Raw genomic sequence first — 20,013 nt, 5'->3', positions numbered from 1 at the left:
AGGATCAAACCAGAACACAAACACAATCACTTTTCGGAACTGGGTTCTATCTGGACAGAACTCGCGGTGAACACGCCGCCGTCGAACGGAGCGTTCTGCTTCTGTGGTGCTCGGTTCGCGACGGGCCTTGGTGCGTTGGAATCGTCTCGGAGAGACGCACGAGACTCAGTGATCAAACTGAGTTTTTGATCAGAATTCCGTGACTGTTCCATTTCTATCCGCGCTCCTCTGCTGCTTGAGCGCCCGCATCACCCCCTGGATGCTGTAATCCGCGTTCGTCAATCCCGTTCTGCCCCTCTAGTCAAGCGCCTGTGTCACTGCTAGCCATCAGAAGTTTCACCACCCCCACACCGGAAGTGTATCTACCAACTGACCGAGTGTCTCCTTGCAAGACCAGATCTTCCGCGACTGAACCCCGAACGCACCGTGCCCAATCACAGAGCACTTTGTTTTAGCCTCCTCGTAGGTGATGTGTGAGTAAAGCTGAAGGTGGAGCTGCCATCATTATTGGGAATTTGATTTTGAATCTACTGCAGATCTGTCCGCTGAAGTTATTGGGAGTGAGTTTGATGGTGGTTCAAGCTCAGTCCACCTGATTCAATGTTAAGCACCTTCGGGGTGCATGCGCCTCTGGGGCGCCTGGCTCAATCGAGGTTGAGCATTTGGCTTGATGTGGGTCAAGCATCTGAATTTGTATATGAATCTGTTGCCGGGATTTTTTGAGTTGTCGCGCGACTTGTCCGAATCTGTTCTGAAGTTTACTCGAAGACTTCGAAAATCTGGCTCTTCTGTTGGTTTGTTCCGGTATTCTGAATTTGTTAAGAGCATCTGTTATCTGCAGTCAGTCTGTTTGTTAAGCTTTACAAGTGAGGTCTCTCACCTCACCACACTCTCTCATCTCTGACCTACATTTCTACTGCAAACAGACCTCACAATTTCCCTCAATGGTCTCTCACTCAAGAGAGATACAAAACCATGGAGCAAAGCTCCCAATTTATAGGCAAAACCCAAACCGTGGTTTCAATGCTACGCTTGTGGCATTGACTCCAGTATCCACGCCTAAGATTTTCCAAATCTTTGCCAATCTTCAACAACACATAGCTGATCTTTCCATTGTCAAGAAAGGCTGCTAGTCTTTGACACCTGCAAATGTGTAGATCTTTCCATTGTCAAGAAAGGCTGCTAGTCTTTGACAAACGAGAATGAAGCCAAATCTCAACAATCTCCACCAGTCACGGAATTCTGATCAAAAACTCAGTTTGATCACTGAGTCTCGTGCGTCTCTCCGAGACGATTCCAACGCACCAAGGCCCGTCGCGAACCGAGCACCACAGAAGCAGAACGCTCCGTTCGACGGCGGCGTGTTCACCGCGAGTTCTGTCATGACTGCCACGTCAGCGTTGACCGGCTGACGTGGACAGTTGACCGCTGACGTGTCACCAAAATGGGACATTCCTGCTGACGTGGCACCGCCACGTGGTCGCTGACGTGGCTGCTGACTGGGCCGCTGACTCATCGCCTAGTCAGCGTTGACCGCCCATGTGGCGTTGACCACACACGCCTGGCGTGTGCCAGCGTGTGCCCAACATGTGCTGGCGTGTGCCAGCCCAACTCCTGCGCGTGCGTCTCACGCGCCGCGTAGATCTGACGCGCGTCCGCGCGCCCCACAGAACAGATTCGGACAAGTCGCGCGACAACTCAAAAGTCCCGGCAACAGATTCATATACAAATTCAGATGCTTGACCCACATCAAGCCAAATGCTCAACCTCGATTGAGCCAGGCGCCCCAGAGGCGCATGCACCCCGAAGGTGCTTCGGACTTTTTGGAGAATTGTCGTCAAGGTGGAGATTGTTGAAATCAGCACATGGGCTGCTGAAGTGTGGCTCCAATTCTCTCATTGGTCAAAGATGGCAGCCTAAGTGAGGTCTCTCACCTCACCACACTCTCTCATCTCTGACCTACATTTCTACTGCAAACAGACCTCACAATTTCCTTCAATGGTCTCTCACTCAAGAGAGATACAAACCCCAAGCAGAGGACTCCAATTTATAGCCAAAACCTGGAGCCCTATTCATGAGCCACGAGAGGCTCATTTACTGCAATCCCATGCCTGGGATTTTCAAGATTTAGGCAAATCTTTTGAAGTCTACAAAGGCTACCAAGGCTGCCATCTTTGACCAATGAGAGAATTGGAGCCACACTTCAGCAGCCCATGTGCTGATTTCAACAATCTCCACCTTGACGACAATTCTCCAAAAAGTCCGATGCTGCCCCCAAATTGTAAATGAGCCTCTCGTGGCTCATGAATAGGGCTCCAGGTTTTGGCTATAAATTGGAGTCCTCTGCTTGGGGTTTGTATCTCTCTTGAGTGAGAGACCATTGAAGGAAATTGTGAGGTCTGTTTGCAGTAGAAATGTTTGTTCTGTTTTGAGAGCACTGTTGTTTGCTTCTATAGTTTGCTCTCTTGTCTCTCTTTGTTTGTTCGAGTTTGATATACAAATTCAGATGCTTGACCCACATCAAGCCAAATGCTCAACCTCGATTGAGCCAGGCGCCCCAGAGGCGCATGCACCCCGAAGGTGCTTAACATTGAATCAGGTGGACTGAGCTTGAACCACCGTTATTGGGGAATTTGATTTTGAATCTACTGCAGATCTGTCCGCTGAAGTTATTGGGAGTGAGTTTGATGGTGGTCAATCTCCACCTTGACGACAATTCTCCAAAAAGTCCGATGCTGCCCCCAAATACAATCCAAAAACAGAACAAACAGACTCACCACACTCTCTCATCTCTGACCTACATTTCTACTGCAGGAATTTGATTTTGAATCTACTGCAGATCTGTCCGCTGAAGTTATTGGGAGTGAGTTTGATGGTGGTTCAAGCTCCACCTTGACGACAGTTGTCGCGCGACTTGTCCGAATCTGTTCTGAAGTTTACTCGAAGACTTCGGAAATCTGGCTCTTCTGTTGGTTTGTTCCGGTATTTTGAATTTGTTAAGAGCATCTGTTATCTGCAGTCAGTCTGTTTGTTTGTTCTGTTTTGAGAGCACTGTTGTTTGCTGTTTGTTTGTTCTGTTTTGAGAGCACTGTTGTTTGCTTCTATAGTTTGCTCTCTTGTCTCTCTTTGTTTGTTCGAGTTTGTAGAGAGTCTGTTTGTTCTGTTTTTGGATTGTATTTGGGGGCAGCATCGGACTTTTTGGAGAATTGTCGTCAAGGTGGAGATTGACCACCATCAAACTCACTCCCAATAACTTCAGCGGACAGATCTGCAGTAGATTCAAAATCAAATTCCCCAATAACGGTGGTTCAAGCTCAGTCCACCTGATTCAATGTTAAGCACCTTCGGGGTGCATGCGCCTCTGGGGCGCCTGGCTCAATCGAGGTTGAGCATTTGGCTTGATGTGGGTCAAGCATCTGAATTTGTATATCAAACTCGAACAAACAAAGAGAGACAAGAGAGCAAACTATAGAAGCAAACAACAGTGCTCTCAGAGGCGTGGCTGTGAACATATGGTTTTACTCCTCCCTATATATACCCTAGTAGTTTGCTATTGTAAAGTAACACAGAGATCTGAGAGTTTGTGAGTTTGGGTGGGTATACACTGGGATTGGGTGAGAGTTTGTAAATCCTCCAAATACAAATCAGTTGTCCGTGGAGTAGGCGATTTGCCGAACCACGTAAATCCGTTGTCTCTGTGTTCAATTGGGTGTGTGTGTTTCTTTGTGTGTTTTTGGTTTGATCCTTATTTCCGCAACAATTGGTATCAAAGCACTAGGGAACCAAAACTTGCGAAACCACCGCCATTTTTTGTTCTGTCCGAAATTGCAGGTTTTCGAAACTGCTTGAAAACTTGATCTGATCTGTTCATCCCGTTCGTATCGTCGGTACGAAGAGATTGGTGTAAAACCCATCTCAATCGGAGCAGTAACTACCTCTCACGCGCCGTTCAATCGTGGAGCGTGTAAGGCTAGTTAGCGTGTGTTCACGCTTTGTCCAAAGGTTGAAGAAGAAGCTGAATCTGCTTCCTGTACCTGCTTGTTGGTTCATTAGAAGACGTTTGACCGGTCAATTTACTCTTCGACGTTTTTTGACCAGCTAGTTTTGATCAGTCCAGTCAGCCGCACCTAGTCAGCCGACTACGTTTTGTTTTCGCGATTCCAGAGCCATTCTTATTCCGATTTCAGCGTGTGAGTAGTTAATTTTTGACTATCTCGACGTCCCAGATCCAACCGTACACTTTGTTTTGCGTGATTCCTCTCCAAAGTTGCTGCTATAGTTCAACGCAGCCTATAAACGCTATTAGCGTTTCTGAGCGACGGTTCTTTTTCGGGGATTTTTCCTAAGGAGTCCCGATGGCCGAAGCATCTGAAAATGTTGTCACCGAGCCCTCTATAGGCTCTATGCGGAGGACAACGGTGTCCAATGCCAAGTTCGAGGTGGAGAAATTCGATGGCACCAATAACTTTGGCATGTGGCAGTGCGAGGTGAAGGATGTATTGATCCAACAAGAGTTGGATATTGCATTGGAGGATAAGCCCAATGATATGGTGGAGAAAGACTGGGATAGATTGAATCGCCAAGCTTGCGGCACAATCCGTTTGTGTCTTGCAAAAGATCAGAAGTATTCTGTTATGAAGGAGACGAGGGCTAAAGAATTATGGAAAAAGCTCGAGGATAAGTTCATGACCAAAAGCGTAGAGAACCGCCTCTACCTGAAGAAGAAGCTCTTCCGTTTCCAGCACCGTGCAGGTACCCCGATGATTGAACACTTAAATGAGTTCAATAAGATACTTGCTGATCTACAGAATCTGGATGCCAATATCCTTGACGAGGATAAGGCACTGCTGCTGCTGAATTCTCTTCCTGATGAGTATGATCACCTGATCACTACTCTGTTGTATGGTAAAGAAGAGATTAAGTTTGAAATAGTGTCCAATGCTTTGATCAATAATGAGTATCGCAGGAAAGACAAGGAGACTCACAGGGACACGACAACTGAAGCTCTGATTGTGAGAGGCAACTCTCGGCCCCAATCGAGAGGAGCCCCTCAATTCCGCATTCCGATAGATGTATGTGCCTATTGTCGTCAGAAAGGGCATTGGAAGGCAGATTGTCCAACACTGAAGAAAGTGAAGGACACAGAGGATTCCAATGCCAACTTTATTTTTATGGAGGATGAAGATGTTGCTCTTGTCAGTTCATCACTAGCTATCCATCCTGATAAGTGGATATTTGATTCTGGTTGTACCTATCATATGTGTCCCAATAGGGACTTGTTCTCCAGCTTCAAGGAGTTGGATGGAGATTCAGTTATTATGGGCAATGGCCATGCCTGTAAGACTATGGGGATAGGTAAAATCAGCTTGTTTTTGTATGATGAATCTGTATTTGTTTTGTCTGATGTTCGGTATGTCCCGAACCTGAAGCAAAATCTCATCTCTTTGGGAGCTTTAGAGTCCACAGGTTTAGTGATTTCTGTGCAAGGTGGAGCTCTCGAGATTAGTTCAAAGAATCTGGTTGTGATGAGAGGCATCCGACGCAACAACCTATACTTCCTTGAAGGGAGTAAAGCTGAAGGTGGAGCTGCCACCGTTATTGGGGAATTTGATTTTGAATCTACTGCAGATCTGTCCGCTGAAGTTATTGGGAGTGAGTTTGATGGTGGTTCAAGCTCAGTCCACCTGATTCAATGTTAAGCACCTTCGGGGTGCATGCGCCTCTGGGGCGCCTGGCTCAATCAAGATTGAGCATCTGGCTTGATGTGGGTCAAGCATCTGAATTTGTATCTGAATCTGTTGCCGGGTTTTTTGAGTTGTCGCACGACTTGTCCGAATTTTTTCTGAAGTTTACTCGAAGACTTTGGAAATTTGGCTCTTCTGTTGGTTTGTTTCGGAATTCTGAATTTGTTAAGAGCATCTATTATCTGCAGTCAGTCTGTTTGTTTGTCCGGTTTTGAGAGCAATGTTGTTTGCTTTTGTTGTTTGCTCTCTTGTCTCTCTTTGTTTGTTAGAGTTTGTAGAGAGTCTGTTTGTTCAAGTTTTTGGATTGTATTTGGAGGCAGCTTGATTGTGTCTGGGAGGTGATTTCTCGCCAAGGTGGAGATTGTTGAAGATTGGAGTTTTCTCACGTTTTCACAAGAGGGAGGATTTTGGTCAAAGAAGATCTTCAGAGGATTGGCTCAAAATCCCCTCCAGCAGCTATGTTTGACAAAAGGAAGCTTTGGGATAAAGCTGCATTAAAAGTCTCAATGGGAATTTTCATCCCCTCCAGCAGCTATGTTTGACAAAAGGAAGCTTTGGGATAAAGCTGCATTAAAAGTCTCAATGGAAATTTTCTTCTCTGGCGTGGCTGTGAACATGGTTTTACTCCTCCCTATATATACCCTAGTAGTTTGCTATTGTAAAGTAACACAGAGATCTGAGAGTTTGTGAGTTTGGGTGGGTATACACTGGGATTGGGTGAGAGTTTGTAAATCCTCCAAATACAAATCAGTTGTCCGTGGAGTAGGCGATTTGCCGAACCACGTAAATCCGTTGTCTCTGTGTTCAATTGGGTGTGTGTGTTTCTTTGTGTGTTTTTGGTTTGATCCTTATTTCCGCAACAGTTTCGAGTGATTAAAATGATTTCCACGAAACCGCGAAAGCGACATATAATCAAAAATGTTTTGGGACCAAATGCTCAGGTTTGTGCTGCATAATTATTCTCCTCTAGAGTCTGTGCGCGCGCTTTCTTTTGTTTATATAATCTGTTTCTATTTTCTTACGTTTACCAAATATCTCTTCTCAATTTTCAGAGGCGACCTCGGTGCCATAGAGACACTATGATAGCTAATATTGTAAAAGACTTCCATGCTCATGTGAAGAACAATGGTATTCAACCTGTAAACTTCAGGAATGTATTTCAATCCGAACTTTTTGGATTACAATGAAAGAGGCGAGTTTTTATTGTTATGTTTCTTAAACTATTCGTTACCCATCTTTTTCGCAAAATCTTTCTACGGGACCTATTAAAAGTGAAAAAATGGGATGGGATTTGCAGACTGTAGGGAGTGATATTGTGCAATCTATTTACGTTGAGGAGCTTGGCAGGTTATCGAAACACGAGATGTTTGGGATTTTATTCAAGGACCTTGTGGAGGCTGCGCTCGACGTAGATTGGAGAGAGTTCTTCCCTTACCTAAAATGGATCCCAAACAAGACTTTGGAAAGAAGAATAGAGAAAATTGAACTTTCGTAGGCAAGCAGTGATGATGGCCCTCATCAAGGAGAAGAGTAAACGAGTCACTTCTGAAGAGGTACCCTGCCTTAATTTTGCCTATTAACCACCCGTTTTGTTCAATCAATGTTTTAAAACCCGGATCCACCAACCGATTATTCAGATTGTTTGGCATCTATGGGTTACCTTATTGCTTATGAAAGAAAGCCAACAAGCGATAAGAATATTCGTAACCCTTGTTAACGAACTCAGCTCAAGTTGAGCCAACTGCTAGTGTTACAGCTCAAGACTCAAGTGAGCTCAAGACTCCAATTAGTTAGAGATCGTGCAGTATAGTTGAGCTGGTAAAATCTCCGTTTGATCTTCTTGAGTCTTGAGCTCACTTGAGTCTATTTGCTCAGCTGGACTGCATGATCTCTAAGCTAGAGTCTTGAGCTCACTTGAATCTTGAGCTGTAAACCTAGCAGTTGGCTCAGCTTGAGCTGAGTTCGTTAACAACCCTATTGTCAAACGAATTTTATTATTTTATTGCGGATAATTATTTTTTCATCGGACAAAACCACGTTACAACCGCCAGGGGCAAGGCAAATGCTTTTTACTTGGTATGTTAAGGGAAGGGAAAGAACTAACCCGGAAACAAATTGCTATGTTGCTTTGGGAAGTGATTCTTTTGTCATCAGACACTACTATGGTCACCTCAGAGTGGGCCGTGTTTGAACTTGCAAAGAATCCAAAGCTGCAGGTTGGTTTCCACTTTCAATCCCTAATTTGATCACAAAACAAAATCATTAACTTGGGATGTTTGAGTCAGCTTAGCTTACATGCACTTCTTCTATTTCTTTCCCCGATCAAACAGGATCGTCTGTATCAAGAAGTTCAAAGCATTTGCGGGTCCGACAAGATCACTGAGGAAATGTTGTGCCAGCTCCCGTATTTGGAGGCCGTTTTCCACGAAACGCTGAGAAAATACACTCCTATTCTGATACCTTTTCTTCGATTTGCCTATGGAGATACAGAAATTGGAGGATACTATATTCCTGCTGGAACTGAGGTATTTTCCTTTAGATATAAAAGATTATCATGTAGGATTTCATAAGAAACCCTAAACCCAAGATCTCATGTCAAACCATTGAAGAAAATAATTATACCGAATGCATACCTGTCGCCATGGAGGATGAAAACCTTAGTGTGTGAGGATGAAAACCTTAGTGTGTGGTTATTTGTCTTCCGCCTCCAAAACCCTTATCTTGATCTTGATCTTAGTCTTACACACGATATATAGGATGATATGAGAAAAGAGGCTAGGGTTGGAGTAGGGACCTTGACTACCTATTTATAAGCCCTGGTTGCATCATAGCCCATCATAATAGATGGAACCACCTATTTATACTAGTATATGTTCAGCAAAATGATGGTTTAGTGAGAGGAAATGGATCCTCTCCGGTCCATATTTTTGACGGGTGGAGGCAGTTCTGATCGGAACCGTTCATTTGCTGCAAACAACGGTTTGAATGTATTTTACACTTTTACCGGTAAAAGTGTATAAAAAAATCTATTGAATCTATCAAGGGATGGTCCCAATCTAGATTGTCTCATCTAGTCCAAACCATTGGATTGGAGAGAAGCCGGACCCGTAGTGAAAGGCCTGGCATGAGGACAAATTGTGACATTCAATTGATATTCTTTTCTTCAAGGATTTCTGGAAAAATAAAACTGATTTCTTCTGTAAATAAAGTGATTAAACAAAGATAAACATTCGTCTGTTTGATTATAACACTATTTATTTATATGTCTCTCCAACAGCCCCAATTCCCTCAAAAAAATTCATCTTTTTAAATTACTCTGTTTCTATTTAATAATTTAAAACAACGAGAAATGATAATATATCCTGATGGCCTCTGCTAGCAGTTACAAGGTTTGATCTTCTTTTCTCCTTCGCATGTTTGCTGTAATGTTGTTTCCGGAGACTCCCAAGACTATGCCCGTTTGGCCAGTGGCCAAGCCATTTTAACTCTTAAATTTGTTGCTCTTATAGATTTGCTATCAACTTTTACGGATGTAACATGGACGAGAATCAGTGGGAGAAACGCGAAAAATGGAACCCTGATAGATTTTTGGACAAGAAATACGATCGCAATGATATGCACAAGACAATGGCGTTTGGAGGGGGAAAGTGGGCGTGCACGGGTTATCAACAAGCGATGCTGATTGCTTTCACTGCAATCGGGAGATTGGTGCAAGAGTTTGAGTGGAGACTGGAAGGCGGGGAGGAAGAAAATGTCGATATTGTTGGAATCATCAATCAGAAACTTCATCCAATGCACGCAATTATAAGGCCAAGAAATTGAGCATAGCAAACACAAGGCCAACTCTTTGGTCCATTGCTTAGAGCTAAGCGGTGAAGCCAATATTTCTATTTCAAGGTGACGCTGGTTAATGAAACTCCACTTATATTTTTAATATTTTTTTGTGTGTAAACATGTGAAAGAAAAAGGTTAAGCGTAAACTAAATCAATATTGATATTTGTTTTTTGTTATAACGAATAAAGTCTTGATTCAATTCTCCTGTATTCTTTAAATGAAAGCCATCGAGACATTTTTTTTTATAATTCAAACTATTTACCTTTTAAATCACTACTCCATAAGTATAAAATAACACTATTTATGAAACCGAGGGTGGTCCATGTCATTCCCCCCTCTACTTAGCTCCGCCCATGAGCTTGTTTGTGGGTCAATCTGTATAAAGTTACACTGCCTTCTTCTTCATGCGTGATTTTTCTATCTCCATAACACTGAAGCAGTTATAGCTGTGAGTTTGCGGTGATAGCTGGGTAATTCTCATCCTACTTTAGTGCTCAGGCAGGTTTTCTTGTTTTTAGTTCTTGTGTGCATGGTCTTGCTTGCTTGAGGCCTTGTTTGTGAGGTATTGTCTCCATTTTCTTGGGACCCTGGGGCCTGCTATTGTGCCTTTGGTTGGGACGATGTCTCGAGGTCAGAAACATAATCCGCAGTACTGTTCACTGGTTAGAGCTAGGCATGAACAATAACCTTATGAAAATTCCAGTTCCGGGTCAACTTGTATTCACCTTGAATTATTCCTTCCAACCCTCTATTAGCTATAGCTATTTTTACATCACGTGTCTGCATAGAGGTGAGATAGTCCACACGCTCACCACCACCAGACCAACCACTTGGAATTGATCAGTGTAGACATTGTTATTACACCGTGGCAAGAAAAGGTGGGAAGGCGAGACTTGAGCTGAAACAAAATCTAGTTGAACAAAAATTGGCATAGCTAGGATTTCGGTTCGATATGGGCCGAACAAGAAGATAATTTTTCACTCCGAAAATGAGCTTTAATGTTAAATTATTTTTTTTGTTGCAGTGTAAATCATGCATCATAGTTGTTAGAATAAGATTAGGACATACTATGTTAATTAGCATATTTTTTTAGATTTTACTACTATTATGTTTTAGTTTAGATTTTACCTCTTGGTCAAGGACAAAATAGATTCATAGCAACAATCTTTTATTTTGCAAATTTTACGGCAATTACTATTCGTCGGCTTTTGTAACATTTAATCTACAATTTAAAATTGCAGCAAACACTATTATTGCTTCTCTAGAATCTAAAATTTGAATCTAAAACAAAATCAATAATCTAAAATCTAAGAAAGAGATAGTAGGCCCGTTCCAGAACATCTTCTTAAAAAAATAAGTACTTATTTCATATTTTCAAATTAAAAAATAATGTAGATGAAAAAAAAAATTTAATTTTTAATTTTTTTTACATTGTATTAAAGATCTTAATGATATCTATCATACAAGATCCATATTAATAAAAAAAATATTTACATAAGCACATAATTTTTAAATTTAAAATAAACTTTTTAAAAAATAAATACTTATTTTCTTTTCAGAAACGGCCGGGGCTACAATCCCATAATATTCCCTTTGAAGTTTGAACAATTCGTCAGCATGTTGGAGCACGTAATCATGCATGCATCATTATTGTTTACCCGTGTGAAAAGTAAACAAAAAGGGGAAGCAAAAAAATCCCTCAACGATTGGATATTCTATTCGTAATCATGCATGCATGCATCATTATTGTTTACCCTGGAATTATTGAGTGAAAAGTACTATGCAAACAAGGGAAAATGACGGTCCAGGCCGTGTTTTGATAATTAATACCTTTCAAGGACAAGTTAAGAACATTTGTTAATATTGAAAATGTCTTTAATAGGTATTAATTATCTAAACACATCCTGAGCCGTCATTTTCACTGCAAACAAATCCTAGGATTGGATATTATAATCGTAAGCCGATCTCGAACTCAATTTGATAATAAGAACTGACGATTCCGTTTTGTTTGGATTTTAGGGAGATTTTAATGTGTAATGAGTGAAAAAAAATAAATAAATAAAATTTATTAAAGAATGTGCCCCTAAACGAACAAGCACATGTTTCTTTCTACTTGGATAGTACTTATTCAGAACTTGAACCGGACACATCTCTTTACATTAGGAACAAATAATTTTAAATCAAACTATTTTCCATAAGGAATATATATATATATGTGTGTGTGTGTGTGTGTGTGTGTGTGGAGGGACTAATGAACCACTAAAAAATTATTAGTGGAGGGACTGTACTAATGGACCACTGAAATATATAATGGACCACTAATATATATATCAAAAATAAAAATTAATTTATAATTAGTGGAGGGACTCACTATTTTGTTGGAACATTATCATAAATTTATTAAATATAGTTAAAAATTTTAAAATAATAATATAATTATTGGGCATTGCAGATGTCATCAGCCATACAACAATTTATAGTACTCCATAATTATTGGAGAAACACATTTATTTTAGAAAAAAGGTTTTTTGTTTCATAGTAGAAGTAAAACCTACATATATCAAGATATATATCTACTAGTGATTAGGTATTGATTGATATGTGACAATATAAATTTTGATATGATTGATGGTCTACACGAAAGAGGAAAAAAAAAAAGAAGAGCAATTTTAAATTCTAATCACCAAAGTAGATAATAATAAATAAATAAAAACTACAAATAGACACAACTAGAGGATCCAATATTCCATAAAAATAAACCAAAGAGAAGGTGCTCCAAGAAAAGAATCTATACGTGAAGTGTATATTGCAGAAGGTGTTGGCTTTATTCGAGTCATCCATGCTATGATAAATTACCACGGTAGGATAACAAAACTATGATAACTTGAATCATTATCCCCAATATTGTGTGCGCGTGGAATAACAAAAATTTAGTTTTTTTTTATGTACTGCGTCAAGACATTTACATAATGAACAGTTCAAATAAGATTTTGAAGAAGGGATCAATCAATATTAATAAGGGGGGTGCCATGGATTTTTTTTGATTACCGAATGATTAAGATTTTCCGAATATTATGACTTCCGCGGATGGATTTAGAAAAGTGGGGCACATAAATTAGGAAACTTCCGTACATTTATAATTTCTTAAATTAATACATTTTCCTTCGATAAAATACATGTTGGTGACTATATATGTAACTTCATCTCATAATTAATACATAAAGAAGTGTGTTTGCACAAAAATATATTATGAAAATTTAGCACTCTCCGATCCACTCATCTCATTTTTTTAGATTTTGTAGTTGGGACTCCAACCCCCTATACAAACTTAACTACTTTTTTAGTCTTTTTAAAAAAATTATGTTTGCTATTGTACCCTTTTTTTTTAAACGACAACCAAAAGTTGGATAATGAGCCGAGGTCCAAACGCCTAAGGAACAAAACCCGAACACCTATGGGCCAAGTCCAAATACACCCTATGGGCCTCAACATGCCCAGAATGAAACAAATTAAGCTCAAGACAACCTATTGCACCCTTGAATTTGTCAAACCTCAAAAACGTCCAAGACTAAAGTCATAAATACAAGTGTATATGCATTTATGGGCAAAGTTCAATTTGACCCCCTGTGGTCATTGCCATGTGTGGATACCCCCTCATGATTCAAAACTGACTACATAATCTCTTTGTGGTTTTGAAAATGTGCGGATAGATCCCCTGCTGTTATGTTTTCTATCCATATTAATGGACACAATATTAAAAGACCGATATACCCTTATCATGTCCTTTGATTCTTCTTCTTTTTAAAATCTAATTACACCATCCCCTATACCAAAAATTGAATTCAAACCGTTAATATTGTAAATTTTGACGAGTACTACATATATGCCAAAATTCAAGTCAATCAAAAAATAAAAAGCTCATAGTCATATCATTTTGTTATGAAATTAAAATTTCAAATTTGAATTTACTAAAAATTAGATCACTGGGTTATTGATGCGTGATCGAGATGATTTTTTACAGAGATACTCTATTCTTTATTTAATACATTATGAACGACTCAGATTATATTCTAGAGGTGTATGAGATACACCCCCGTTAATATGAATGGAAAATATGACGGCATGAGGTTTATCCGCACATTTTCAAAACCACAGATAGATTATGTGACTAGTTTTGAACCATGAGGGGGTATCCGCACATGACGATAACCACAGAGGGTGAAAGTGGACTTTGCCCTACATTTATGTGCATCGATAATGCATACTATGCACACGGTGCAGTCTTTACTTATTAGAAAAGAAGAAAAAAAAACAATCACCTGACCCTCTTCTCCAATCCCCTCCCACGGATCACACCTTAGGAAAAAGACCCCAAAAGAGGGGGAAAAAAGCAAAAAAAAAAAAAAACAAAACAAGAGCAACCAACCCAACCAGAAAGGCCCAACAAAAGAAAAAACAGAAACAAAAAAAAATAAAAATAAAAAGACCAAAGGAAAAAGGAGCAAACACCAAGCCCCAACCAGAAGAACAAGCCCAAACCAACACCCCCACCCCAAAGGAGGAAAAGAACTGGAGCCAAAGATCAGATTTCGATCTTTTCGAGCCTTCTGTTCTCATCCAAACATCTCTTGAAAGTTGAAATCCTCTATGGAATAATCAGTGATATTGTACTTAGCTTTATTGTACTTAGCTTTGTTCCACAAAGCCATTCTAGTCTTAACCAAATCAATGATCTCCTCTCTGTCCCAGCTTTTGTTGCTGAAAAAAATCAGATTGTTCCTTCCAGTCTCCATAGTCCACATGATTGCATAAAAGTATGCAAGCCAGCATAGCTTCTCAAGATTCTTAAACTTATGATTGTTCCAGAATAAGGGGAGGGCATCAAGATTAGGAGGGCATATCCAAACCCAATGCCAGCTCTGATGTTTGGGTTGTCCAAACCCGACCGTAAGTTTGGTTGCCACTAATTATTAACTCCTAAAAAATTTAAAAAAAACATACAAGTAAAAAATAAAAAAAAAGGGTTACATTTGTGCTTCTAACTTGAATTACATTAAAAAATCAAAAAACTAAGGTTACATTTGTGCTTCTTATTCGTTTCGAAGAAAACAAATTCTCCTTACATTTTTTATTACCCCATGGTGGGGGTTGCCCAAACCCGAATCTTGTGGGGCTTACTCTGAGGCCGGCTCTGCAGAAATTACGTAGGTATGTATAGTTGCATCAAGCAAATGGCACTTCGTTCAATGATGAATTAGGGAGAGTAAAGCTTAGATAGGGGTAGCAGAAAAGCATAAAATGGGTGAGAATTTTAACGGTGGGAAATTTGCCAAATGATGATGGCAGACAATGACTATACTGGCCAGTGGCCAGTAACAACACCATAATTATTTAGATTATGATCCTATAAGTTGTGATGCAGCAGCACTTTCTAAGATGATTTTGTTTGTATTCAACGAACAGGATTGGCCATTGAGGCTAAAAAGAGCATTAATTTCGTGATGAAGTGGGAAAAGAGATAATGAGTCATGATGAATCTTGATTTTTAATGGAAAATGTACAAAAAGGGCAGACACAATTTTTAGCTATTGCCAACTAATCATTGCAGCAATACAAATCGACCTAACTGATCGTTTAAGATATCATGGATTGGTAAGAAAAATGCAAACGGGCCCATTCCACCAATGTTATGCTGAGCCTAAAAATAACAAATAAAGGACTTCCAAGCCTCTTTTTGGCTTCTTGTCTCTGGACCACAGTTCGATGAACTTATTTTCTGAGAATGGATTGTAGAATGAAGTAGCCAAACACCAAAAATACAAAAATGAAGTAACCAAACATGTCCATATTCTCCTGTAGAAATAAAGGGAAATTCTCCCTCCATTTTGGAGGGCATATTTGACACAAAATAGTTTTTTAAGTCACATGGTCATGTGACCACTTTCCATCCAAAATATTGGATGGAATATTGACCGAAGGGCGTTAAGTAGGGCTGTAATGAACCGAGCCATTCGCTAACTGTTCGAGGCTCGGCTCGGCAAGAGCTCGTTCGAGTTCAATTTTTCTGCTAAACGAACTGAACCTGAACCTCAATTCTAAGCTCGTTCCGTAAATGAGCCGAACTTGAGCCTAACGGTATTCGGCTCGGTTAGGTTCGCGAACCTATACGTAAATTTAATTAATAATTCAATAGGGGTCTATTTGTAAATGTAAAAAAATTTAAGGTTGTATATATAATTCACTACTTATTTTTCTCCCAAATTCTATACGATTAATGAGAGAGTTTAAGTTCGCTTGAATTTAATGAGTTGAGCCGAACCAAACCTGAGTCTTAACGAGCTCAATTCGAGCTTAGATTTGGCTCAGCTCGATTCATTTGAGTTTAACGAGCTAAACTCGAGCCAAGATGTTCAAGTTCGAATCGAACCCGAGCCGAACTCGAGCCAGACTATTACCTTAACGAACCCCACGGAGCCGAACCTGAGCCTTGAAAATTTTTAACGAGCCGAACTCGAGCCAAGTTGTTCAGGCTCGAGCTGAACTCGAGCCGAACTCATACCTTAACGAACCCGAGCCGAACTTAACAAGGTTCGGCTCGATTCGGTTCGTTTACAGCCCTAGCGTTAAGTGATAGTGGATGATAGATGGTGGGGTCTCCTTGACCGGTTTTAAAAATAAGGGGTGTTGAGTGATTGTGGAACATAGACGAGGGGTCTTTATGATTTTTACCTCCTTTTTTTCCCTCGGCAAAGAAATTTATAATTTGGAAAATGATACACATAGATTAAACGAACTAAGGACATAACGACGAAGGCCACCAAAGACCCAAGAAACAATTTTCATACACTTGTAAATACTTTTCACACGAACTAACAAACTTTGTTTTAACCTTACAGAAGTTGAACAGGTTAGTTTTAACATTTTTCCTTCTGGTACTTAAGAAAGGGTAGTGTACGTAGTTTCCTTAACCAAAAAAAAGGGACATGGTTGATGCCTGCACCGGCATTATCAGAGAGAGAGAGAGAGAAGATCAAGAATCAATGGAATTGCTGGTTTCCGTACAGGTACCACCTTCTGCGTCGTGTGCATTAAACACTGCGATCCCCCCAGTCTATGGGATACTCTCCTATTATTAATTTATTACTAGTTTGTGAAAGAAAAAAAAAAGCGCCCCTGTAAAATCTTGAAAACAAAATCATGGTTATTTCGTTTGGAACTTTAGTCACGTGATTCTTCAAAATGACTTGCGTTTGCGCCCTCAATCCTCGCACCCGTCACGAGCTCTCAATCTTCGCTCTCGCGAATCTTAGTAGACTGAGATGTGTTCCAAAGACTTTTTCACTCACATTCGCTCCTGCTCGCGTTCGCTAATTATTTGACTTAATTAGGTACGTGGCCAAACCATATCAGCACATTCGATTCCTTTTTTTCTTGGAATATTCTTTCTCGTTTGGCCCTCTCTCGGGTACATATGTGTAAGAAAGCAACCTTTCGGATTTCCACCATTGGATAACAGCAACCCGCATTTCCCAGGAGAAATAGCACAGTAGAAGTAGATGATCTGGTGTTTCAACTTCATTGTTGCACAATGGGCACAATCCAGAGCTTTGAGACAAAAATCCTCTATCAACCAAGACAGACTTTGAAACAATGCAGTTTTGTATGGCCATCCATGAGAACAGTTCTACTTTAGGAGGACACACATTTTCCCATACTTGAAAACAAGCCTTTTTCTTCCATGTATATATTGTTGCTCCTCCCACTTGGATCAGGCAGACTTGACAGAAAAGGAGGCATCACTCTTCCATTTTCCATTGCCTGCATTCCTTATAGAGCAAATATCCTTCCAAATATTTGAGACGTGACCCATATTGGGAATTAAGGAACCCAAGCCTCGTTGCCAAGACCATATTTCCTCACAACGATTTTGACCCAGAGAGCATCCTTGTCCTTGTTAAATCTCCACCACCATTTAGCCAAAAGAGATGAATTATGCTCTAATATTCTTTTGATGCCCAATCCTCCATATCTTTTGTTCTTGGTGATCTCATCCCATCTGACAAGATGTACTGTAATTTCTTTTTGTCTACTGAATCCCCCCAAAGAAACTTTCTTTGGATTTTCTCAATTTGCTTGGCAACTGAAGCAGGTATTGTTATACGTCTTTGCTTCCAAGGTTTCATCTGCTTCTGATCAGCCTGTCAATAGCTGGTTGCCATGTTTGAATTCCCCTTGTCCTTGGATTTGCACCTAAAGGCAGTCCCAGGTAATTCATGGGAAGAGAGAGAACCTGGTAGCTTTACAACCCACACAAAGTGTCATTCTGTCTACCACATCAGGGGCAATTTTGACTCCACAAATCAAACTTTTGGAATAGTTAACTCTTAGCCCAGATAAGTGTTGAAACCACCTTAGAATTCTTTTGATACACAATAGTTCTTCGATGTTATTAATATTGCAGAAAAAGATTGTGCCATCAGCAAATCGTAAGTGGGTTACCACAAGATCTCCATTACCAAACAGGACCCCTCTAATCAGACCCTCAGATTAATTTTGCTCTTTCCATTAAGATGTTAAGTGCCTCAACCACAACGTTGAGAAGGACAAGAATTTGGTGTCGTGAGTTAGCGAAACAAATGGGTCCTCGTTTGATGTGGAGCTTAATCATGCCAAGTTTAATACACCCCAAAGGAGTGGATCCCATTGTGAAAACTCCTTGGCAATCGGCGGGCATGAACTTAACCTCAATGAGGTTAATCTTGATGGGGAAAATTTGATTGTGGCTAACTCTGAACCCTCAGAGCCTATTATGGATAATGGGGATGGCGACACTATTGTGGATGATACAACCCAGACCTTGGATGATGTTGGTGTTGTAGAGTTTGACAATCTTTCAGAGGTGGGCTTTATAAATAATGAGGATGTGGTTGATTCTTTAGATGGTATCCAACTATGTGTGGACCTCAAAGCAGATGCAAAGGGGAAAGAGGTTAAGAATTCTGAGAAAGGAAAATGGAAGTAGAAGTCGATTGAACAAATCTTAGGCATTCCAAAAACCAAGAAGAAAGGCGAAAAAAAGAAGCAAAGTTTTGTCCTATTTAGATCCGCTGTTGCAGCTGCTGCTTTACCAATTTCTTCTGAAGGGATCAACAGGACTCACCTTGATGAGGCTCAGACCATTTGGGAGGTAAACAAGATCATAGGCCTTAGTTGCATGGGCAATGAGAAGGATGTCATTCGAAGAATTGCGATTATGGAAGCCGAAGATGAGGAACGGACAAAGGGTCATGCTTCTCATCCGTTGATTGGCTCTTAGGTGTCTTTTTGGGTGTTGCTTGAATTATTAGGCTTTGGGTGGGGTGTTTCTTTTTTGGATCTTTGGATGTACCCCTTTAGGATGTTGTTTTGGGTCTTAGGCGTCAGGAGTCTATTTGGGATTGATGGTGCTCTGTTATTGTTGGCTTCTTGCCAACTTTTGGTTTGCTTTTCCCTCCCTTTGGGTCCTTCTCAGCATATGATTGCTGGAGTTTGTTGTTTCTCCATGTGGATTTTCTTTTTCTCCGGCTTGATGCTACGTAGGATCTTTTTAATCTTTGTAATTTGTTTTCAAAAATTAATAAATTTTTTCGCCTTCCAAAAAAAAAAGTGAGATAGGGTGACCATGCCTCAGCCCTTTATGGGGGGAAATCTCATCAGTGGCAGAACCATTAATCAAAACAGACAAGGAGCTAGTACGGATGCAAGACTTATTAATCCAACTACACCACTTTTAGACTTATTAATCCAACTACACCACTTTTTTCCACAGTTAAAGTTCATCAACAAATACAATAAAAAAACTCCAGTTCACACAGTCATAAGCCTTCTCAAAGTCTCTTTATTCCGTTTCCAAAGATCTATAATCTCATTAGCAATGAAGACTCCATCCAGAATTTAAGACAGTTGGTTGGCTAAAAGATTTAGGTCCCGTTCCAGAACGATAAATAAATATTTATTTTTTAAAAAGGTAATTTCAAGCTTAAAAATTATGTGCTTACGCAAATAATTTTTCTATCACTATGGATCTTGTTTGATAGATCTCATTGAAATCTTTAATACGGTGAAAAAAAAATTGAAAAATTATTTTTCATTTACATTATTTTTGAGTTTGAAAATGTGAAATAAGTACTTATTTTTTAAGAAAGTATTTTAGAACGGGGCCTTAAGACAATTAATTATGCCTTGCATAATTGGTGAATCTCAAGCTGCTTTTGTAGAAGGGAAACAATTTAATTAGTTCATTGCATGCACGTTTCTCGGCCTGTTGTGCGTTTGTGAGCTATTTCAAATTTAAGTGGAGTTTTAGTTATAAATAAATCACTACTTTTTATTTTTTAAAATAAACAGTTGCAAAAAGTTACGCAGTACCTAAGAGCATCATCTCCTACCTAGTTC

General features: G+C 40.0%; 1 protein-coding gene and 1 pseudogene across 1 annotated transcript; both read left to right on the top strand.

The window, feature by feature from the left end:
- Nucleotides 1–6,957: 6,957 nt before the first annotated feature.
- LOC131332487 (ent-kaurene oxidase, chloroplastic-like) overlaps nt 6,958–20,013 on the top strand; it is a 61,004-nt pseudogene continuing 47,948 nt past the window's right edge.
- On the top strand, nt 9,229–9,740 carry LOC131332490 (ent-kaurene oxidase, chloroplastic-like). Its single transcript, XM_058366762.1, has one exon. It carries the CDS (start codon nt 9,282–9,284, stop codon nt 9,564–9,566), a length of 285 nt encoding a protein of 94 aa, XP_058222745.1. The 5' UTR covers nt 9,229–9,281; the 3' UTR covers nt 9,567–9,740.

This window comes from Rhododendron vialii, chromosome 7a (genome assembly GCF_030253575.1).
Source record: "Rhododendron vialii isolate Sample 1 chromosome 7a, ASM3025357v1".
Taxonomy (NCBI): Eukaryota; Viridiplantae; Streptophyta; class Magnoliopsida; order Ericales; family Ericaceae; genus Rhododendron; species Rhododendron vialii.
Note: the sequence above shows the minus strand (reverse complement) of the source record. Positions and strands in the feature narration are given on the sequence as shown.